Source organism: Sapajus apella, unplaced genomic scaffold (assembly GCF_009761245.1).
Source record: "Sapajus apella isolate SASKATOON/1434 unplaced genomic scaffold, GSC_monkey_1.0 scaffold16, whole genome shotgun sequence".
Taxonomy (NCBI): Eukaryota; Metazoa; Chordata; class Mammalia; order Primates; family Cebidae; genus Sapajus; species Sapajus apella.
In genome coordinates, this window is record NW_022436956.1 from 10,823,360 (window position 1) to 10,848,409 (window position 25,050).

General features: G+C 37.1%; 1 protein-coding gene across 1 annotated transcript; it reads left to right on the forward strand.

Annotated features, from left to right (window-relative positions):
- The first annotated feature begins 15,788 nt into the window (after positions 1–15,788).
- On the forward strand, positions 15,789–16,728 carry LOC116555962 (olfactory receptor 8B12-like). Its single transcript, XM_032284884.1, has one exon. It carries the CDS (start codon positions 15,793–15,795, stop codon positions 16,726–16,728), a length of 936 nt encoding a protein of 311 aa, XP_032140775.1. The 5' UTR covers positions 15,789–15,792.
- Positions 16,729–25,050: the final 8,322 nt, after the last annotated feature.

Consider the following 25,050-nt stretch of genomic DNA (forward strand, 5'->3'; position numbering starts at 1 on the left):
CATCATCAATGCAGAGAAGACATTCAGTTGATGGTAATCATGTGTAGATGCCCAAAAGATCCCTTAGAAGGGGTCTTGGTACATCTGAGTAAAAATGGCAGTTCACAGTTGATCGCAAGAAACAACTGCTGTTACTGAAGAATCTTATGATAATTTTTTTTTCATTTCTCCTTTCTATCTAAGGAGAAAAAGCATAAGAAAACATAATTTATAAAAGCAGATAGTATTTTTTTTCTCATAAATTATTTGCTAAAGGTAGTTGAATAATTATACAATGGTGAATGTATGTTCCTTGAAGATCAATTGCCTGACATTGGCTAAAGATTCCTACATTCTAAATAAGAAGGGCCATTAGAGGAAATAACATTAAGGCTATTTTGATCCTTAGATTTTATGATTTACCTTATGGATGAGCAAAAATTTTCCATGTGGGTAAAAATAATATTTTTTTGAATTTGAATAATTTTACAACATAGTGATTCAGCATAGTTAAAATTTAGTGAGTGAATTTCCAGTGCCGTCCATGAAAGATAAACTCCTATTGAAATTGCCTTTGGGCCATAAACAACTAGAAAATTGACAAAATAAATGGAACAAAACTTTTATGATGTTTTACAGCAGACAGTATCACAGTGATTTCTGAAAGGAGGGAAAGGAAAAAACATGAGCCCTGTGATTGTTTTGTCTTTCTTGTCTATAGGTATTTTTCATGCCACAATCTAGAGTGGGTAAAAGAAAGAGATTAGTGATGTCTAAGTTGAAAAATCAGAAGTCGGTATTTGGAAAGATGTATGTGGCTAGATGATGCAGGGCAGAGTACCCAAGACTGGCTAGATGATGCAGGGCAGAGTACCCAAGAGTGGGGGAGCTATACATAGAAAATCAGAGATTTGCAGAGGAATATCTATTTCTTGATCTGCATATGTGTGGGATAAAACTTGATCTGCATATGTGTGGGATAAAACTTCAGAGTGAAGGACTACATGAAATGAGTGGTCAAAAAACTTTCAGAAACTTACAAAAATCTTGAAAAAGTTTGATTTCCTTCAAGCCACTGTGTAGACATCTCATAATACACACAGCATTAGGCAGAGAGTTTAAAAGAGTGAAACAGCTCTGAATCTTCCTAACAAAGCTTTAAAACAAGACTTGGGATAGTGAAACTTATATGTAAATAACTATGTACCAGAAAAATATCTGATAGTCTTCAAAAGAATACAACAAAATCTGCCTCTCAATAATGTAAAAATCACAATTTCTGGCATCCAATAAAATGTAACCAGTAAAGGAAGCAGGAAAATATAAACATAACCAGAGGAAAGAGCAATCAATAGAAATAGACCAAGAAATGACAGCAATGATGAAATTAATAGACAGAGACCTTAAAAAGTTATTATATTTATTAAAAATATGCTCAAAGATGAAAAGAAGAACATTAACACAATGCAGGGAAAAATGAAAAGTATAATGAAGACCTAAGTTGAACTACTAGAGGTGAAAATGCAATATATGAAATAAAGCATACACTGAATAGGGTTAATAGAAGATTAGACACTGAAGAAAAGAAAGATCCACAAACTTGAAAGTATAACAATAGAAATAATCCAAAATAAAGAACAATTTGGATAGTAAAAGGACTAAAAAAGATAAGCTCATTGACTTATGGAACTACACCATAAGTATAACATAGTTTAATTAGACAATCCACAAAGTGGGAAAAAATATTTGCAAATTACTCATCTAACAAGGGATTAATAATCAGAATATGTAAGGAGATCAAACAACTCCATAAGAAAAAATCTAATAATCTGATCAAAAATGGGCAGAAGATTGGAATAGACATTTCTCAAAAGAAGACATGCCAACAGCACACAGGTATATGAACAGGTGCTCAACATCATTAATCATCAGAGAAAGGCAAATCAATACTACAATCAGATATCATCTCACGCCAGTTAAAATGGCTTATACCCAAATTACAGGCAATAACAAATGCTTTTGAGGATGTGGAGAAAAGGGAACCCTTGCACAATGTTGGTGGGAATGTAAATTAGTACAACCCCTTTGGAGAACAGTTTGGAGAGTCCTCAAAAAATTAGAAATAAAGCCACCATAGGATCCATCAGTCATTGAAAAGAAAGGCAATCAGTATTGTCGAAAGATATCTGCAATCCCATGCTTGTTGCAGCACCATTCATAGTAGCCAAGATTTGGAAGCAATCTAATTGTCCATCAACAGATGAATGGATACAGAAAATGTGGTATATATATGCAAAGGAGTACTATTTTGCTATAAAAAAGAATGAGAACCTGTCACTTGCAACAACATGGATGGAACTGGAGGTCATTATGTTAAATGACACAAGCCAGGCACAGAAAGACAAACATCAATCACATGATCTCACTTATTTGTGGGATCTAAAAATCATGAATTCATGGACATAGAAAGTAGAAGGATGGTTATCAGAGGCTGGAAAGGTAAGTAATGGGGGTTAAGGGGGAGATGGAGAGGGTTAATGGTTACCGAAAGATATATAGGAAGCATGAATAAGACCTACACAGGGTGAATATAGTCAGTAATAACTTAACTGTACATTTAAAAATAACTCAAAGAATGCAGTTGGATTGTTTGTAAATCAAAAGATAAATGCTTGAGGGAACAGATACTCCATTCTTTATGACATGCTTATTTCACATTGCATGTCTATATGAAACCATCTCATGTACCCCATAAATATATACACTTACTATGCACGTACAAAAATTGAAAATACAAATAAATTTTAAAAAAGGAAAACAAAAATAATACAGGTTCTAAAGGAATACATAGAAGAAGAAAAAGCCTTTATAACCTCAGGCTAGGCAAAGAATTTTAGATAGAACAAAAAACATCACTGACTACAATATAAATGGGACTTCATAAAAATTTAAAACTCTGTTCCTTGCAAATACTACTAAGAAAATGAAAAACAGTCCACTGACTGAGAGGAAGTATTTTCAAACTATATTTGACAAAAGACTTATATCTAGATGCAATAATAAGAAAACATAATAGCCAAGTAAAAAATATATAAATAGCTTAATTGGTCAACAAGAATGTGAAAATAGGATTAATATCACTAATGGTGAGAGAAATGTAAATAAAAATACGATAACATTTCATGCCCAATAGAATGGCTAAATTAAAAATACTGACAATACCAAGTGGTGAGCATCTTAAACTCTCATTTATTGCTTGTAGGAGCGTAAAATAGCACAATCGCTTTGGAAAACATTGTGACGATTTTTACGTAATTAAAAATACACATTCTAATTGACCTAGCAATTCCACTGCTAAGATATTTATCCAAGTGACATGGAAGTATCTGTCCAACAAATGCTTTATGTATAGATATTTGAGAAGCTTTTATTTACATTAGTCCCACATTGGAAACGATTCAATTTTTTCTCAATGTGCAAAAGGGTAAACAAACTGTGGTCTATTAATATGAATGACTGCTATTCAGCAATAAAAGGAATGAACTACTGATAACGTCCAACAACAGGAATGAATCGAAACGTTTATGCTGAGTGAAAGGCACTTGACAGAAAAGTGTACATACTGAATGATAACATTTTTACAAAATTTGATAACAGGCAAAAATAATGAACAGTGACTGAAATCAGTCAATAGTTGGCTCAGACCAAGGTTGAAGGTCATTTATTATACAAGGGAACTTTTTATGGCTATGAAAATGATATATATCTTGATTGAGTGGTGGTTGCATGAATATATACATTTGTCAAAAATTACTGAATTATACGTCAAATACATCAATTGAATTCACTTTATTTTATTTCGGTTATACCTCGATAAAGTATTCATTTATTTTTATTAATTAATTTTAAAACATAGTTGACATATAATAATTGTGGGGTACAGTGTGATGTTTCAATGCATGTATACATTTTATAATGATCAAATCAGGGTAATTACCATATTAATCTGCTGGGAACACTGTGGACCCCTCAGTAGTGACTAAGCAACCCCAAGCTTCTGGAAGAATTGGCAAAACCCGAGCTATCTGAAATAACGAGAAGAAGTTGTTGTTTTCAACCTGTAAATTCTCTTAGAATTTGGCTTCCCCAAAATGAATTATTTGCTTTGTTATTCCTGTTATTTACTGTATGGTTTATATTTAAGAAAATGAAGAAAAGTGTGAAGAGTTAAAATGTAGCTTGTAACTTTGGCCCTGCTGAGCTGTTCTTGTAAAAATAGGAATTAGGTGTAGAGGACAAACCACATAGCCTGACTGTCGGAGAGAGCTAACAGCTCGTAATAAGCTTCTCCTTGCAGAGAGCCTATAAATGGATGTGTAATGGAGAGGCTCATTATCCAGAGTCCTTTCCCAGGAAAGGCATGTTGATTGTGGCCCTGGAAAGGGAATGCAACCCTTATGGAGAGCCTATAAACGGACACTTGAGAGGCATCTGTTTGGAGGGAAACCTCTGTGGTTGAGATAAGGATATAAAAGTCTTTCTTCCTCCGCTGCTCCTCCAGGCCTATATGGAGGCCCCCCTCCTCTTGCAGTTTTGTGGTCACACTGGTTGTCCTGTGTCAGATCCTGTTTCCTCTGCAGCCGTGAGCCCAATGCGTTTCTTGCTGATAGTTATAAGTTTATGTTTAACCTCTATTCTTGCTGAGGTGTACGGTTTTTTATGCTAACAGAAAGTAACTTTTACATGGTTCTGCTTTTACCATACCGTATTGTGATCTTTGGTCAACAGTTTTTGCTTACGTTTCTTGTGTAATTATCACTGAAACTTTGTATAACCTCACTCACCCTCCCCTGTTGAAAGAGCCTAATAAAAAACTGAGGTTTTTCAGGGGAATGTTAAACATCCACAGAGCAACATTATGCAGTGTCTCCCCTGGGCCCAGTTTTAAGGAAAAATGTTTCCTTGTCTTTCTTTCTTTTCACGGACCACTCAATCACTTTGAGAGACGTTGAACCCACATTGATATATTTTGACCTGGTCCCGCAATATTAATCACTTTAAACATTTATCATTTCTTTGTGGTGATAACATCTCATATCTTTTCTTCTAGTTATCTTTAGGTATACATTACACTGTTATTTGCTATAGTCACCTTACATTTTTAGCTTCCACATTTGAGTGAGAACATGCAGTATTTGTCTTTCTTTGCCTCTTATTTCACTTAACATGTCTTCCAGCTTCATCCATGTTGCTGCAAATGATAAGATTTCATTCTGCTTTATGTATATATATATATATATATATATATATATGAAATTGTGTATATATGTACATCATATTTTCTTTATCCATTCTTTATTAGATGGGCATTTAGTTTGATTCCATATCTTGATTATTGTGAATAGTGCTCCAATAAATATGGAAGTGCAGATATGTTTTCAATATACTGATTTCATTTCCTTTGGGTATTTGCCCAGTAATGGGACTGCTAGATCATATGGTAATTCTAATTAAATTTTTTTGAGGAATCTCCAAACTGTTTTCCATAATGGCTGTATGATAAAGTAGATTTAAATATTCATATACTATGTATAAATAGGTAAGGTCAAGAAATATAAAAATAAATTCCTAAAGCCTAACACATAATCAAAGAAGTATGAATTAAAACAATGTGATGGCATTGTTCCTAATATGGTTCAACATACTAGGAAATGATCAGAAAAGACATGGAGAAAAAGACATGCTCATACATTGCTTGTAGGTGTTATTGCCAAAGTCTTTCATGAGAGCATTTCAGCAATATTATTAAAGAGCAAATTTTTAGATTTAGCAATTTGACTTCCAGGAATTTATCCTCAGAAAATAAATGGTTAGTTTTCCAAAAATGCATATTCATCTCTGCTGTGTTTATCATAGTGAAAATTGAACATCATAAAATGTCAAACAAAGAATTGACATATGAAATGATAGTGCTCCCATCAGAGAGATATCATAAAGCTATTAAAAATAATGTTGTTTAGGTTTATTTATTGATATAAAAAGATGCCGATGACATGTAGTTTAAAAAAGATTTCAAGATAGTATATACAATATAATCTAACATCAAACATAATCCACCTAAATCTTAATAATGGTTATTTATGGGTGGAGGAAATATGAATAGTTTTTATTTCCTGCTGTATACTATAAATTTTCCTCTAGACACTGCTTTAAATGTGTCCCAGAGATTCTGGTATGTTGTGTATTCATTCTTGTTGTTTCAAAGAACATCTTTATTTCTGCCTTCATTTCATTGTTTATCCAGTCAACATTCAAAAACCAGTTGTTCAGTTTCCAGGAAGTTGTGTGCTTCTGAGTTGGTTTCTTAATCCTGAGTTCTAACTTGATTGCACTGTGGTCTGAGAGACTGTTTGTTACGATTTCTGTTCTTTTCATTTGCTGAGGAGTGATTTATTCCAATTATGTGATCAATTTTAGAGTAGGTGTGATGTGGTGCTGCGAAGAATGTATATTCTGTGGATTTGGGGTTCAGAGTTCTATAGATATCTATTAGGCTTGCTTGGTCCAGATCTGAGGTCAAGTCCTGGATATCCTTGTTAATTTTCTGTCTCATTGATCTGTCTAATACTGATAGTGGCGTGTTAAAGTCTCTCACTATTATTGTGTGGGAGTCTAAGTCTCTTTGTAAGTCATTAAGAACTTGCTTTATGTATCTGGTTGCTCCTGTATTGGGTGCGTATATATTTAGGATCATTAGCTCTTCTTGTTGCATTGATCATTTTACCATTATGTAATATCTTTCTTTGTCTCTTTTGATGTTTGTTAGTTTAAAATCCATTTTAACAGAGACTAGGATTGCAACTCCTGCTTTATTTAGCTCTCCATTTGCTTGGTAAATCTTCCTCTATCCCTTTATTTTGAGCCTATGTGTATCCTTGCATGCAAGATGGGTTTCCTGGATACAGCACACTGATGGGTTTTAAGTTTTTACCCAATTTGCCAGTCTTTATCTTTTGATTGGGGCATTTAGCCTATTTACATTTAAGGCTAATATTGTTATGTGTGAATTTGACCCTGCCATTTTGATGCTAGCTGGTTGTTTTGCCTATTAGTTGATGCAGTTTCTTCATTGTGTTGATGATCTTTACCATTTGGTATATTTTTGAAGCGGCTGGTACTGGTTGTTCCTTTCTGTTTAGTGCTTCTTTCAGAAGCTCTTGTAAGACAGGTCTGGTGGTGACATAATCTCTGAGCAATTGCTTGTTTGTAAAGGATTTTATTTCTCCTTCGCTTATGAAGCTTAGTTTGGCTGGATATGAAATTCTAGGTTGAAAGTTCTTTTCTTTAAGATATTGACTATTGGCTCCCACTCTCTCCTGACTTGTAGGGTTTCTGCCAAGAGATCCACTGTGAGTCTGATGAGCTTTTCTTTGTGGGTAACCTGACCTTTCTCTCTGACTGCCTTAGCATTTTTTCCTCCATTTCAACCCTGGTGAATCTGACAATTATGTGCCTTGGGGTTGCTCTTCTTGAGGAATATCTTTGTGATGTTCTCTGTATTTCCTGGACTTGAATGGTAGCCTGCCTTTCTAGGTTGGGGAAATTCTCCTGGATAATATCCTGAAGAGTGTTTTCCAGCTTGGATTCATTCTCTCTGTCACATTCAGGTACACCTATCAAATGTAGATTAGGTCTTTTCACATAATCCTATATTTTTTGGAGGCTTTGCTCATTTCTTTTCACTCTTCTCTATTCTTGCCTTCTCGTTTTATTTCATTAAGTTGATCTTAAATCTCTGATATCCTTTCTTCTGCTTGGTTGATTTGGCTATTGAAACCCGTGTATGCTTCATGAAGTTCTCTTGTGTTTTTCAGCTCCATCAGGTCATTTATCTTCTCTAAGCTGTTTATTGTCTTTAGCATTTCATCTAACCTTTTTTAAAGTTCTTAGTCTCTTTGCATTGGGTTAGAACATGTTCTTTTAGCTCAGAGAAGTTTGTTATTACCCACCTTCTGAAGCCTGTTTCTGTCAAATCATCAGACTCATTCTCCATCCAGCTTTGTTCCCTTACTGGTAAGGAGTTGTGATCCCTTGGAGGACAAGAGACATTCTGGTTTTTGTTTTTTTCATCCTTTTTGTGCTCATTTCTTCCCATCTTTGTGGATTTATCTACCTGTGGTCTTTGCAGTTGGTGACTTTCGGATGGGGTCTCTGAGTGGACGTCCATTTTGCTGATGATGAGGTTATTTCTTTCTGTTTTTGTTTTCCTTTTAACCATCAGGCCCCTCTGCTGTAGGACTGCTGGAGGGCCGCTCCAGTCTCTGCTTGCCTAGGGATCACCCACAGGGACTGCAGAACAATAAGGGTTGCTGCCAGTCTCTTATTCTGTTATCTTCATCCCAGAAGATTATCCACCAGATGTCAGCCTGACGTCTCCTTTACAAGTGCCTCTTTGGATATAAAGGGGTCAGAGAGCTGCTTGAGAAGGCAGTCTGTCCCTTATAGGAGCTCAAGTGCTGAGCTGGGAGCTCTGTTGTTCCATTTAGAGCTTCTGGGTAGGTATGTTTAAGCTTGCTGCAGCAGAACTCATAAGCACCTTTTTCCCCAGGTGCTCTGTCCTGGGAAGGTAGGGCTTTATTTATAAGTTCCTGATGTGCTGCTGCCTTTTTTCAGAGATACCCTGCCCAGCAAGGTGGTAGTCTAGCCATGGTCTGCCGTGTTACTGAGCTGCTATGGGCTCTCCCAAGCTTCTGTGTGAACTTCCTGTTAGAACTGCCTCGATAACGGTGGTCTGCCTCTGTAGTGGCAGACTGCCTCAGTAATGGCGGACTGTGTCTCAGTAAAGGTGGATTGCCTCAGTAATGGTGGACTGCCTTGGTAATGGCTGACGCCCTTTCCCCCACCGAGATGGACTGTCCCGGTCCAGCTGTGCTTGCTGTGAAACTCTCAATCCAGAGCATTTCAGATTGCTGGTCTTTGTAGGGGGTGGGACCTGCTAAGTCTGATCACCTGGCTCTCTGTTTCAACCCCCTTTTTTTCAGTTTACTGGGCAGCTTTCTATCCCAGGCATTCCGGGTGCCTGTTGAAGCAGCCACCCAGATTTGTGCAAGTTTTGGTGTGGAGACCCACAGCACCAGCTAAAACAGCTGTGCTGGAAACTCGTGGCGCTTTTCAGCCCGGGAATCTCCTGGTCTGTGGGCAGTAAAAACTCGTTTGGAAATGCAGTGATTACTCACCTTCTGTGTTCTTCTCGCTGCAAACTGCACTTTTTTTTTTTTTCCTGGTGAGCACAACTTTATTTATTTTCAAGTTAGAGTCCTCAGAATAACCTTGGTGGAAACTCACAATTGTCAAAACATGAGATCACAACTCAAAAATCAATTTAAAACTTCAAATTTGAATTGAATTTTACCTAGTAAGGGAGGGGTCTTGTCTGTCAAAGCAAACTGCTGATCTTACAGGGATTTTTGAGGAAGAGTTTGTTGTGTTAGTGAAAGAGGTGGTAGTGGAATTATGTCAGTTTTATTTCAGATGTAGTTTTCAGGTCTAGATGTTCCATTTGGCTCTTTCTCGTGTCTTCTCTCTGTTCATGTTTTCCTTTAACTTCCTAGGCATAGTGATAACAGTTTTTAAAAATTTTTTCGAGAGAGGATCACATTCTGTTACCCCCAGGCTGGAGTGCAGTGGTACGATCTGGGCTCACTGCAACCTCTGCCTCCTGGGCTCAAGCGATTCTTCTATCTCAGCCTCCAGAGTAGCTGGGACTACAGGGGCATGCCACCATGTCCGGCTAATTTTTGTAGTCTTTGTAGAGACAGGGTCTCACCATGTTGCCCAGGCTGGTCACAAACTTCTGCCTTGGCCTCCCAAAGTGCTGGGATTACAGGCATGAGACACTGTGTCCAGCCCAACAGTTGTTTTAAAGCATTATTTCACGAATACCATTTCTATCATTTTAAAATCTCTTTTTAGTAACCAATTTTTCTTCTGGTTATGGGCCACATTCTCCTGCTTCTTGGTTGTTCTAATAACTCTTTTTAAATAAAATAAAGTAAAATAGACAAGTTCTCACTATGTTGTTCAGGCAGGCTGGTCTAAAGCTCTTGGATTCAAGCAATCTATAAGGCAGGTTTTAATTTTTCTTTTATAGAGAAGGAATGTCCAGGAAAGGACGACTTAGTGACTTGTTCAAGGCTGCATGACCAGAGTTAAATCTTTAGACTCCTAAGCCTAGCATCTGTCTAGGATGTTACATTGCCTCTTGATTTCTGCTAGTCACCAGAATAAAGTTCCTGAGAGAAAGCTTTGCAAAATATTGGAATGCATCACTGAGAGAATGTGTAGCTTTCCTTTTCAGAAGTCTTTAGAAATTGTAGACAGTCTCTTCAATCCCGCAATTAGGATTACAGAGGAGTCTATCCAACAAGAAAATGTTACCTTGCTTTCTTTATAAAACCACTTAGTTTCTTTGCACATAAAAGACATTTAATTTAATTTTATTATTAGTCAATTAAGATGTCTCTATTATGCTTAGGATAATTTCCCTACTTCTATTCATCAAACCACGTATTTCATTTCCAGCAAATTGCTTGAAAGTTTTTTATAGATTTGTCCTGATTAACCCCACCATATTGTACTTTCTAGCACAGTCTTGATTTCTTTTGTAATCTTTACACTCCTTGTAAATGATAGATTTTACAGTATCTTTGCATAAATTAACACTTTTCCAGAATTTAAGTCCCTTAAGAAAGATAATTCAGTTTTGAGGAGTTTTAAGTTTCTTGGCAGCTCTCTAGCTAAAGCCTTTGGAGCAATTTCTGCCATTTAGCTACTTTCTTTTGCCAGCACCTCGAAGAAAGGGGGAAGGGTCTTCTACAAACACTTTGACTTTGACAGAAATCTTCCGGCATCATTGTCATTTCAGTGTCAATGAATGTCAGTATCAACGTTACCATAGTGAAAGCTTCTAACTTAGTTTCAGTAAATTTAATTATGTGTAGCTCATATTACTCTTTTTCATGAGAATAAAATGTTTGTTTATTAAAACCTGTGACAAATTATTTCAGGTAGTTTAAAATATCCCCGGAATTATGGTTTTGCAATATGAATTTTTATTGTACTCTATTTACATGCAAGTTCACTACATTCAGCATTTTTTTGGAAGATCATCTATAACGTATTCGTCATCTGATAAATAATGATTATGTTAGTGTACCCCAAAGTATACGACTTAAAATCTAGTTGGGTCTTATGGAATATAGTCATGAAATAATCAATGAACAGTATAAAATTGTATTAGACTAAGCACACTAAGAGTGATATGGAAAAATGAGTGAATAGAAAGTCAAGAGAATGACTTGCTTTAAGCTTATTTTTCAGTTTTTCTTCCCATGAAACTCTTGGTAACATTACTTCTCACTCTTGAAATTCTCTCCACCTTGGCTTCTGTGACATTTTATAAATTCCACTAATATGTAATAAATGAATATTCACTGGGGCATAATTTAATTCTCACAAACATCTGCAAATTTGATATTATTATCTCTATTTTTTTTTTAGACAAGGTCGCTGAGTCTTAATTGTGTTAAGTAACTTACTTAGGTTCACCCAGGAAATGAGCAACACAGTTGGAGTTTAGTTCCAGACATTTTTCTTCTCAGATTCTTGCTCTCAGTTGCTATGTTTGCTTTTTTTATTTTTATTTTTTGACATTTCCTTTGGTCAATTTCCTTCTTCCATTATCTACTTGTTGGCATTTTTGAAAAAGTCAATCTTTGATTTTTTCTTTAAATACTCCTCCTTGTGGCGATTTCCCCATTTTTCTGTGACCACTTCTGCTCAGATGGTTTCCCTATTTGTAACTCATGCCTTTACCCAAGTTCTGATTTTCAGTTTTCTACTTATTTCTGACCCTTGCCATTTGGAAGTCCTGTTAATATTTCATATTTTTGTGTAAAACTCAGCTAGTTACCCTCTCCCTCCTTATTTCTCCGTTCTTGTCATTCTGTTCCTGTTTCCCTGGGCTTGAATCAAAGTAATCGAACTTGATGTATGTCTCCTTGTCTCTGTTTTTCTCTCTCCAAGCATTGCGATGCCAAATCCTGTTTTGCATTTCATTGTAATATCAAAACACGTGGCACTGTTCGTCCTCTCTGTTTCTACTCTTGTGTAAAGCCTCTGAACTGATTTCCCTGCCTTTGGCTTCTTCCTGTTGTAGCCCATTCTACAATTACTTTTATCCAAGGAGATAGTAATTGTTATTACTCTAATAAATAATAAGTAAATTTTATTTATTTAATAAAATTAAAGTAATACACTTAAAATGGATAATTATTTATGAAATAATAAATAATAATAGATAATTATTTTGTGTGTCTTTGTGCCAGAAGGTGCATTATTTATTCACTAAAACAATCCTTTGAATTACCATTATTTTCCCCATTTTTAAGATTACAACACTAGAAACTCATAGAAGGGTTAAACAAACTTGCCAAGATCACACAGTCAGAGATTTGAGCTGAGTTCTGCCAGATTCCAAAGTTAATGCTCTGAATGCTTATTCAACTAGGATACATTTCAAAATGAAAGGGGGAATACTAGTAATTTTCTGAGATACTAGGCATAAACTGGGATGGTTCTAGAAAGGCCAGGGCTTAGAATAATTTTGTAAGTTTTACATTCTACTTTCTCATCATTGATTACAGCCAAGTAAATAAAGGGAATGGTTGAGTGGATTTTACTTTTGGGGTAAATAGCCATATACTCATCTTTGTACTCAAGTTCAGGGATGATCAGAGAACAGCCTCTTAGAAATATCCGAAATAAATGTGAGATACACAGGAAATGAGCTTAACAGGAAATTGAGAACTAAAGACAAAAATTTGGCAACCATCCATAAAGAGGGTTTGTTGAAGCCTTGAAACAAAGTAACTCACTGTGAATTTAAGGAAGCATAAAAAGCATGGAAGGCACAGAATTGAATCCTGGCAATGTGAAATATGAAGGGACAGAAGTAGAAAGATGAGCCAATTTGGGGAGGTGTTTCTATTAGACTATGCATTTCTTTCTGGCACAAACCATGCCTTTTGTATTCCTGACCTTGTATATTACTATACACGCTAAATACACTTATCAAATCAATTTAACAGTGAGTACAATGCAGACCCATATGACTGGTGATAGATGAGTTTAATTCTATCTTCTTTCTCAGGAGTTAATTGAGGCTATTTGAATGCTATTGAATTGACTATTTCAAGTGCTGGCTCTTCTCTCTTACCAGGTTTGTGCATCTTCTCATTGAGGTTGGGAAAATAGTAAGTTTAGTGATTGACCCTGTACCATACTGTCACCACTTGCTGGTCTACCAGAAGTCCGAGAGCTAACACACATGCATGAGACATACATGCAAAGATATTTTATCGTAGGTAAATGTTCACATGCTCTGTAATGTAACATATATAATATATAGCTTAAATAAGAAATAGATACAAGAAGAAAACCATTTTTCAGATAGGCTTTTTTTTTTTTTTTTTTTTTTTGCTTGCCGCTTGTATTGAAGTGAGTCATCAGGTAACACAGCTTTAGAGAAGCCTTGCCTAAGATGCATTTGGAAATGTAGTTGCTATGGCAATTGTCTCTGAAGTAACAGACAAAATCTACCATAGAGCTTCCAAAGAACTTCCAATGTCTCCTTTGCACTTGGATCTGAAGGAAAGCTTGCTTTATGGACCTATGCACATTTTGTTTAATTAATTATTTTCCTTTATTTGTAACTTTTGTCCAATGGGACTGAGACACGGATTGGGATCCATTAAGGTCACTCGGGGTGCGGATAATTCTAAGTGTATAGTGACAGATGAAGCAACCTCACTGCTAAGACTGAGCTGAGGGTGAGCAAGTTTTCACTGACATATGTGCACATCCTCATAAACACACACAGGATTGTGTGCAGTGATTTCACTTGGACTTGCCTGAAGATGGACTTCTGCTTTTGTATTAAGATTTTATAACTTCTCCAAGAATATTTCTGCCATCAATGCAGGATTAAAAACGTCTAATCTGTTGGCATACTGAAGCTCAAATTTCCCCAAATAGAGATTTATTTCTTGGCTATGAAATCTATCATCCTTAATACACAAAATCCCCTGGTTAGGGGTGTGAAATGTTAGTTTCCACAGGAAACTATATTAGTCCCTGTGTTAATGAAATCCTCTCCTGAAAATGGTTTTGACAATGTTTAGAGGAGCCAACTCCGGTGAATGGAGACAAAATTGGGTACTCAGCAGGGACCCTTGCCCCTGTGATATTTGGAGTTGGATGGACAAGAGCTTGACTCAAGCTTCTGGAATCTATTAGCTGTGTGTGCTTCTCACTTTTAAAGTGGAGATTAACATGTCTAATTTATGAGGGTATTGTGAGAAATAAATGAGGCAAAATTGTCTGGACCTAGTTGTTGGATCCTTGGTGTCCGTATGAAGGTGCTGGGTCAAATACAGTGTTTGGTACACAGTCAGTTCTCAATATAAAGTAGCAAGAATTGTTTTTTTCCCACATTGCCTTGTCCTTAATTGTGCTTTAAACGGTGTAACCTGAATGAAAGATTAGGTCATTAAAAGCCCCAGGAAGCATTATCAAGGATGAAAACAAACATTTCCTTTTCCTTAGGGAAGGTTATCTTTGGCAATGGCCCTGAGGGATCCTCTCTAACTGCTCTGAGGTCTCTGCTCCAGAATAAAACTCTCCAGATGCCTTTATCCACAGTGTTAGGAAAGAATGCTGTCTCATCTCTAGAAGCCGGGCAGAAGCCTTGGGGCAAAGCCACAATCAGAGATCGTGTTCTTCATCTCAGCAAAAGAACCAAGAAAAATTGGAGGTTTTTATCCTCAAAGTGGAGAAGCAGAGCAGAGGGGGTCTGGGCTCAAAGTTGTCACTTTCTTTACAGCAGGGCCATTTGGATTTCTGCAAAAGAGATGGGTGAGAGGCAGTAGAGAGCAGCACCGTGGCTCCAAACTGAAGTGGTGAGTGCCTGTCTGAGCCACTGGGTGCCACAGCAGAGTGGTTAAAATCGAGTTTCCCTGCTGCTGCAACTCAGTTGCACTGGGACTTTGTGCAAGTGGCTTAGGCTTGGTATCCTCATTTGTGGAATGGTGATGGTCATAATGCCACACTGCATTCAGATACATTTGGTAAATGTTTCTCTTTTTTCTTAGCTTTTAATGAATAACTTTACATGATCACTCCTTTATTATTATTCTATGCTAATTCCACAACCATGCCAGTAAAGACTGTGGACAACACAAAGTCATCTCACTGTTCTGTCTAGTACAGACTCCAAATTAGAAGGTCTGGAAAGGTCAAGTGGTTCCCACCTCTCCAAAGAAGGGCCCCTGGTTTTACCCACTTGAACAAGGGCTGTAGAGGGAATGATGTACACAGGGAGGACCACAGCGAGGGTTGGAGTGTGGTCCCAGCTCGACTCTGCTCCTTCGTCACACCAGCCCTCACTCTGCAGGCAAATGTCACCCTCAGACAGTTACTAGGATGGCTAAAGGCACTTGCGGAAGGTGAAAACATAGACAAGGGAATAAGAAAATATCTTCTTGAAGTTCAATCATCTCTCTGCTCCGATGTCATTCCTAAGAAGGGGAGGCCCCGGTCATGGCACATGTATACTTATGTAACAAACCGGCACGTTCTGCACTTGTACCCCAGAAAATTAAAAAAATAAAAAATAAATAAAAAAAGAAGGGTAGGATTTTCTCTTTTTTGTTCTCTCAGTGATTCTTTTTCCTTCACAGCTCTTCCTAGAGGAGAATGCCTGCCGAGAACTCCTCCTCCGTGACAGAGTTTATCCTCGCAGGCTTAACGGACCAGCCAGGACTCCAGATCCCCCTCTTCTTCCTGTTTCTAGGTTTCTACGTGGTCACTGCAGTGGGGAACCTGGGCTTGATAACCCTGATAGGGCTCAACTCTCACCTGCATATTCCCATGTACTTATTCCTCTTCAACCTGTCCCTCATAGATTTTAGTTTCTCTACTGCTATCATTCCCAAAATGCTGATGAGTTTTGTCTCAAGGAAGAACATTATTTCCTTCACAGGGTGTATGACTCAGCTCTTCTTCTTCTGTTTCTTTGTCTTTTCTGAGTCCTTCGTCCTGTCAGCGATGGCATATGACCGCTACATGGCCATCTGTAACCCACTGTTGTACCTGGTCATCATGTCTCCCCAGGTGTGTTTGCTCCTTTTGTTGGGTGTCTATGGGATGGGAGTTTTTGGGGCTGTGGCCCATACAGGAAATATAGTGTTTCTAACCTTTTGTGCAGACAACCTTGTCAATCACTACATGTGTGACATCCTTCCCCTTCTTGAGCTCTCCTGCAACGGCTCTTACATAAATGTTCTGGTCATCTTTATTGTTGTGACCATTGGCATTGGGGTGCCCATTGTTGCCATTTTTATGTCTTATGGTTTTATTCTTTCCAGCATTCTCCATATTAGTTCTGCTGAGGGCAGGTCTAAAGCCTTCAGTACCTGCAGCTCCCACATAATTGCAGTTTCTCTTTTCTTTGGGTCAGGAGCTTTTATGTACCTCAAACCCCCTTCCATTTTACCCCTGGACCAGGGGAAAGTGTCCTCCCTGTTCTATACTATTGTGGTGCCCATGTTTAACCCATTAATCTATAGCCTGAGGAATAAGGATGTCAAACTTGCCCTGAAGAGAACCTTTTCCAGAATAAACTTCTCTTGAAAAAAAAATTAGAAACTGAGAAAAGAGATCCTAGAGTTTTTTTTTTATAAGAGTGTTTTTGTGATGATGATTTTTTTTTCAGTGATGAATTTAAGGTTCCAGTGCTTTCTATCCTATACATAGAGAAAATGTTAACTGTCTTTTCCAAGTGGATTTATTCTTCCCCACCCTCACCCCCATCTTTGCCTTGTTTTATGAAAAAGTTTCTACACCTACAGAATATTCAATGTTGAATGGGGCTTAGGAATAATTTCATCTAGCCCCTTATGTAATACACCACACATTGAAGACCCAGAAATATTTGCATATTTGCCCAGGAACATAAAATTACCAGGTGCCAGACTTGTGACTGGAATCCCTGCTTGAATCCCAAGCCACATTGTTTTCCTTTATGCTATTCTTTATTGCCTCATCTCTTTTTGGAAGATTTTATTTCACATGCTAGTTGACCTAACACATTTAAGTTATAAATATATTCACAGTAATTTCATGCTATTTTTCACAGGATAATTTTAATGTGTCACTTTTTGCAAGAACGTAGGAGGTGAAACGTTCTGTTGAGGTGGTCTTGGCAAAATGACAAGATCAGGGTTTGATGAATTTTATAGTGTGTAAGTGGGAAGTATGTTAGGTTTCATATAGAAGTAAGCATGGTGCCCACTGACTTGGTGAGTGGAGCCCTAGGTTTTAGAACAAGTTTAGTGGTTTAGAACTTCCAAGGGAGAGCTATAAAATTTTAAGGGATGTAAAGATGTTGGGTGGAGTTGTCATATGTTATTTTAAGACCAACAGAGACAGCATTTGGAGTTTCATTGCAAGGGTCAACTTGGGTGTTAGAAGTCTTAAGGAGAAGTACGTAGTTCAAGATGATTGGGAGCTGCACTATCCAATATGGTAGTGACCAGCCATGCATGGCTATTGAACCCTTGAAATGTGATCATCCATGTTGATACATACTGTAAGTGTGCAATGTAAGTACAAAATACACCTTAGATCTTTGAAGAATTATAAAAAATATAAAACAGCCCATTGATAATTTTTATATTAATTATATGTTGAAATAATAACATTTTGGATATATTATATTAAATAAAATATATCGTTAAAATAATTTTGATTCAGCTTTTTAATATATATACTAGAAAATTTTAGATTACATACATGGTTTGTATTATATTTCTACTGGATGACACTGGTTTAGAGGAGGTGACAGAGCAGAAAATAGTTTGGGCATGTATCAGGGCAGCACCAAGCAGTTGCTTATTGGAAGAGGCAATTGATATTAAACTTTCAGGCCTTGCAGATAGCCATGATATTTTAATAATGGGACATGTGATGAAGTGGTTTATTAGATAATCTAATAAATCCACAATACTATGTAAAGGGAAATATAGCTGTATATAAAGAATCTAAGCCCATCAGGAGTGGTAAACTTTCTTTGAGAAGTGGTAAACGTTCACTTAAAATGATAAGTGAAATGCTAGGGCGATATTTTGACTTAGGAACTTATCCGTATGCAAGTCCTTTTCTACTGCTAAATAAGGGAAGTCTGGAGAAATGTTCGGTTTGCACTATGATGATTCTGTTCAGTGTTGGTGAAATGAAAAAAATAAGCTTACAGTGGGGGGATTGTAGTTTAGATGGGATTTAATAGACCGCTGAATACAGGGGAACTATAATTTCGCAGTGGGGTGGGTGTGGTGGGTGTGCAGTCCAATGTCAGTAATAAAATAAAATAGATACTACCTTTATGAAATGTTGTAGGCTAACTTACCGTAAAGTGTACAAACTTTAAGTGTATAGCTCATTGAACTTTTTCATATGTATATATGTGCCTGTGTAACCACAACCCAGATTAAGATGTAAAATGCTTTCAACCACCGTAGAAGGTTTTCTCTTGTTCTTTCCCAGTGAACACTACCATTTCTCAATGCCCACTCCCCGAGCTAGCCACTGTCAGCATGTACTGGACTGTTTCTGGTTTCCTTTCCTCAACATAAAGGCTGTGATACTCAAATGTATTGTTGCATGTATGAAGAGATTAACATTATTATTTTGTCACTGTGTAGCATTCCATTATGTGAATATACAAGTATTTATCCTGTTAATGAACAGTTAGTTTTAAGTTTTTGCTTATTATTAATAAAGATTCTATGAACATTTTTGAACATGTGTTTTGGTTGAACTACGGAAACATTTCTTTGGATACATAACTAGATGTGCGTTTGTTGGATAACAGGGTAGGCATACGATTTAGTTTTTATAAATACTGCCAAACTGTTTTCAAAAAGGTTTGAGTCAAAAAAGGATTCAAATTCTTTATCAAGTTTTATTTATTTATTTTTATTTTTATTTTAAATGTATATTTTCTATTGTACTTTAGGTTCTGGGGTACATGTGCAGAACATGCAGGATTGTTGCATAGTTACATACATGGCAATGTGGTTTGCTGTCTCCATCCCCCCGTCGCCTATATCTGGCATTTCTCCCCATGTTATCCCTCCCCAACTCCCTACCCCCCGCTGTCCCTCCCCTAGTTCCCCAACAGACCCCAGTGTGTGATGCTCCCCTCCCTGTGTCCATGTGTTCTCATTGTTCAACACCCGCCTATGAGTGAGAACATGCAGTGTTTTTCTGTTCTTGTGTCAGTTTGCTGAGAATAATGGTTTCCAGATTCATCCATGTCCCTTCAAAGGACACGAATTCATCGTTTTTTTATGGCTGCATAGTATTCCATGGTGTATATGTGCCACATTTTCCTTGTCCAGTCTATCACTGATGGGCAATTGGGCTGGTTCCAGGACTTTGATATTGCAAACAATACCACAATGAACATACGTGTGCATGTGTCTTTATAATAGAATGATTTATAATCCTTTGGATATATACCCAATAATGGGATTGCTGGGTCAAATGGAATTTCTATTTCTAGGTCCTTGAGGAATCGCCACACTGTCTTTCACAATAGTTGATCTAATTTACACTCCCACCAACAGTGTAAAAGCATTCCTGTTTCTCCACATCCTCTCCAGCACCTGTTGTCTCCAGATTTTTATCGTTTTATTTTATTTTGTTTTTATTTCAAAGCTTTTTCTTTTCCCCTAACTATGTTCACATATTTCAGACTTTTATTTTAGGCTCAGAGGGTTTATGTACAGGTTTGTTACATGGGTAAATTGTGTGTCACTGGGTTTGGTGTGCAGATTATTTTGTCATCAAGGTAATAAACCTAATACCCATTTATCAGATTTTAAATTTTCAAATAGTTCGTAGCTTATCTTTTAATTCTATTAACAGAAGTTCTTATATTAATGAAGTCCAATTTATCACTTCTTAAATTCATGTATGGTAGATTTGTTGTAATATCCAAAACTTTTTGTTTAAGAAATGTTACAAAGATTTTCTCCTACACCTTATTGCAGAAGTTTTGTAGGTTTTTACATTTGGATCTGTAACCCATTTTGAGTTTATCATTGTACATAGTATGAGGCATGGTTTATTAATTATTATTATTACCTAGAATAATAATAATATTTTTTGCACATAGCTTTCCAGTGGTTGTTCACCTTAGTTAAAAATCAGTTGATCCTATTTTTGAGGGTCTGTTTCTGTTCTCTCTCTTCTGTTCCTTTCATTTGTCTATCCTGAGGACAATACCACACAGTTTTGATTAGTGTAGCTTTAGGATAACCCTTGAAATCAGTTAATGTAAGTCCTTCACCATCATTCACCTTTTAAAGAGTTGTTTTGGCTATATTAGTTCCTTTAGATTTCCATATTAGGTTTTAGAATAAGCTTATAAATTCCAACAAAAATAAACTTCTGAGATTTTAATGGAATTGTCTTGAATCTGCAGATCATTTTGGGGAGAACAAGCATTTGTACTCCCTGTAGCAGTGAATGACAGTGCCTATTTTCCTATAGTCTCTCCAACCCAGCATCTTCTCAGAATTTTCAAATTTTCCAACCTGATACGTGTGAAACAGTTTTTGTGTTAATTTTGCATTTCTCTTATTCTGAGAAAGATTAGGGATGTTTTCATGTATTTAATGGGTATTGGTATTCCTCTATGGTCTATTTTTTTGTACCTTTTCCCCACTTTGCTGTTGGGATTTTGATTTTTTCAAGTTTTAAGAGAACAGTGTATTAGGAATAATAGTCTTTTGTCTGAGGTATAAGTTGTATGCATCTTTTTTTTTCCAATTTGTGATTTGGTTTTTGACATTTCTTATGATATAATTTTTAAAACTTAAAAGTATTAATCTTTTATTGTTTAGAAGTAAATTTAAGGAGAATCAAAATCTTTGGATCTTGAGGCTTCCAGTCATAAACTGTGATATGTCTTTCCATTTCTTGGGGGTCTACCTTAGTGTCTTTTAAGAGTGTTTCATAATTTTGTGTATTTTTCATTATAATTGTGCTTGGGAATTTTGTTTCATTTTGTCTACTATAATGAGAGTCTTATCTTTCATTAGATATGATTATTACTTACATATATGCATTCTATGTATTACTCTATGTTAATTGTACTTAAATGTAAATATTATTATTCTTAGAGATTTTTTCATAGATTCCTTCAGGCTTTCCAAGTACATAATAAATTTTCTCTGTATAGAGATAGCTATACTTTTTCCTTTCTGATTCTTTTTTTTTTCTCCCATTTATTTATTTTATTGCATTTTAGGTTTTGGGGTACATGTGAAGAACATGTAAAATTGTTCCATAGGAACACACGTGGCAGTGTGATTTGCTGCCTTTCTCCCCATCACCTACACCTGGCATTTCTCCCCTTGCTATCTCTCCCCAGCTTCCCACCCCCCACCGTCCCTCCCCTATTTCCCCCCAACTGACCCCAGTGTGTAGTGCTCCCCTCCGTGTGTCCTTGTGTTCTCATTGTTCAACACCTGCCTATGAGTGAGAACATGTGGTGTTTGATCTTCTGCTCTTCTGTCAGTTTGCTGAGAATGATGGTTTCCAGGTTCATCCATGTCCCTACAAAGGACCCTAACTCATCGTTTTTGATGGCTGCATAATATTCCATGGTGTATATGTGCCACATTTTCCCTATCCAGTCTATCGTCGATGGGCATTTGGGTTGGTTCCAGGTCTTTGCTATTGTAAACAGTGCTGCAATGAACATTCATGTGCACGTGTCCTTACAGTAGAACGATTTGTAATCCTTTGGATATATACCCAGTAATGGGATTGCTGGGTCAAATGGAATTTCTATTTCTAAATCCTTGAGGAATCGCCACACTGTCTTCCACAATGGTTGAACTAATTTACACTCCCACCAACAGTGTAAAAGTGTTCCTATTTCTCCGCATCCTCTCCAGCATCTGTTGTCTCCAGATTTTTTAATGGTCGCCATTCTAACTGGCGTGAGATGGTATCTCAATGTAGTTTTGATTTGCATTTCTCTGATGACCAGTGATGATGAGCATTTTTTCATATGTTTGTTGGCCTCACGTATGTCTTCTTTTGTAAAGTGTCTGTTCATATCCTTTGCCCACTTTTGAATGGGCTTGTTAGTTTTTTTCTTGTAAATCTGTTTTAGTTCTTTGTAAATTCTGGATATCAGCCCTTTGTTGGATGGGTAAACTGCAAAATTTTTTTCCCAATCTGTTGGTTGCCGATTTACTCTAATGATTGTTTCTTTTGCTGTGCAGAAGCTGTGGAGTTTGATTAGGTCCCATTTGTCTATTTTGGCTTTTGTTGTCAATGCTTTTGGTGTTTTGGTCATGAAGTCCTTGCCTACACCTACGTCCTGAATGGTTTTGCCTAGATTTTCTTCTAGGGTTTTTATGGTGTTAGGTCTTATGTTTAAGTCTTTAATCCATCTGGAGTTAATTTTAGTGTAAGGTGTCAGGAAGGGGTCCAGTTTCTGCTTTCTGCACATGGCTAGCCAGCTTTCCCAACACCATTTATTGAACAGGGAATCCTTTCCCCATTGCTTGTTTTTGTCTGGTTTGTCAAAGATCAGATGGTTGTAGATATGTTGTGTTGCCTCCGAGACCTCTGTTCTCTTCCATTGGTCTATATCTCTGTTTTGGTACCAGTACCATGCTGTTTTGATTACTGTAGCCTTGTAGTATAGTTTGAAGTCTGGTAGTGTGATGCCCCCCGCTTTGTTCTTTTTGCTTAGAATTGACTTGGCTATGTGGGCTCTCTTTTGGTTCCATATGAAGTTTAAGGTGTTTTTTTCCAGTTCTGTGAAGAAGGTCATTGGTAGCTTGATGGGGATAGCATTGAATCTGTAAATTACTTTGGGCAGTATGGCCATTTTCACGATATTGATTCTTCCTAACCATGAACATGGAATGTTTCTCCATCTGTTTGTGTCCTCTCTGATTTCGTTGAGCAGTGGCTTGTAGTTCTCCTTGAAGAGGTCCTTTACATTCCTTGTTAGTTGTATTCCTAGGTATTTTATTCTCTTTGTGGCAATTGTCAATGGAAGTTTGTTCTTGATTTGGCTCCCTTTAAGTCTGTTATTGGTGTATAGGAATGCATGTGATTTTTGCACATTGATTTTGTATCCTGAGACTTTGCTGAACTGCTTATCAGTTTCAGGAGGTTTGGGGCTGAGACGATGGGGTCTTCTAGATATACAATCATGTCGTCTGCAAATAGAGACAATTTGACTTCCTCCTTTCCTATTTGAATGCCCTTTATTTCTTTTTCTTGCCTGATCGCTCTGGTTAGAACTTCTAATACTATATTGAATAGCAGTGGTGAGAGCGGGCATCCTTGTCTGGTGCCACATTTCAAGGGGAATGCTTCCAGTTTTTGCCCATTCAGTATGATATTGGCTGTTGGTTTGTCATAAATAGCTTTTATTATTTTGAGATACGTTCCATCGATACCTAGCTTATTGAGGGTTTTTAGCATAAAGGGCTGTTGAATTTTGTCAAAGGCCTTCTCTGCATCAATTGAGATAATCATGTGGTTTTTGTCTTTGGTTCTGTTTATGTGGTGAATTACGTTTATAGACTTGCGTATGTTGAACCAGCCTTGCATCCCCGGGATGAAGCCTACTTGATCATGGTGGATAAGCTTTTTGATGTGCTGTTGCAACCGGCTTGTCAGTATTTTATTGAAGATTTTTGCATCTATGTTCATCATAGATATTGGCCTGAAGTTTTCTTTTCTTGTTGAGTCTCTGCCGGGTTTTGGAATCAGGATGATGTTGGTGTCATAAAATGATTTGGGAAGAATTCCCTCTTTTTGTATTGTTTGGAATAGTTTCAGAAGGAATGGTACCAGCTCCTCTTTGTACGTCTGGTAGAATTCAGCTGTGAACCCATCTGGACCTGGGCTTTTTTTGGGTGGTAAGCTCTTAATTGCTGCCTCAACTTCAGACCTTGTTATGGGTCTGTTCAGGGTTTCTTTTGCTGTACAGAAGCTCTGGAGTTTAATTAGATCCCATTTGTCTATTTAGGCTTTTGTTGCTAATGCTTTTGGTGTTTTAGTCATGAAGTCCTTGCCTATGCCTATGTCCTGAATTTGCCTAGGTTTTCTTCTAGGGTTTTTATGGTGTTAGGTCTTATGTTTAAGTCTTTAATCCATCTGGAGTTAATTTTAGTGTAAGGTGTCAGGAAGGCGTCCAGTTTTTGCTTTCTGCACACTGCCTGCCAGTTTTCCCAACACCAGTTATTAAACAGGGAATCCTCATTGCTTGTTTTTGTCAGATTTATCAAAGATCAGATTGTTGTAGATGCGTGGGATTGCCTCCAAGGCCTCTGTTCTGTTCCATTGACCTATATCTCTGTTTTGGTATCAGTACCATGCTGTTTTGATTACTGTAGCTTTGTAGTATAGTTTGAAATCAGGTAGCGTGATGTCTCCAGCTTTGTTCTTTTTGCTTAGGATTGTCTTGGCTAGGTGGGCTCTCTTTTGGTTCCATATGAAGTTTAAGGTGTTTTTTCCCCAGTTCTATGTAGAAGGTAATTGGCAGCTTGATGGGGATACCACTGAATCTATAAATTACTTTGGGCAGTTTGGCCATTTTCACCATACTGATTCTTCCTAACCATGAGCATGGAATATTTTTTCCATTTGTTTGTGTCCACTCTTATTTCCTTGAGCAGTGGTTTGTAGTTCTCCTTAAAGAGGTCCTTTACATCCTTTGTTAGCTGTATTCCTAAGTATTTTATTCTCTTTGTAACAATTGTGAATGGGAGTTCACTCATATTTGGCCCTCTGTTAGTCTGTTATTGGTGTGTAGAAATGCTTGTGGTTTCTGCATATTGATTTTATATCCTGAGACTTTGCTGAAGTTGCTTATCAGTTTAAGGAGATTTTGGGCTGAGATGATAGGGTCTT

Coding starts and splice junctions, on each gene's coding strand:
- LOC116555962 (XM_032284884.1), top strand. CDS start 15,793: ATGCCTGCCGAGAACTCCTCCTCCGTGACAGAGTTTATCCTCGCAGGC.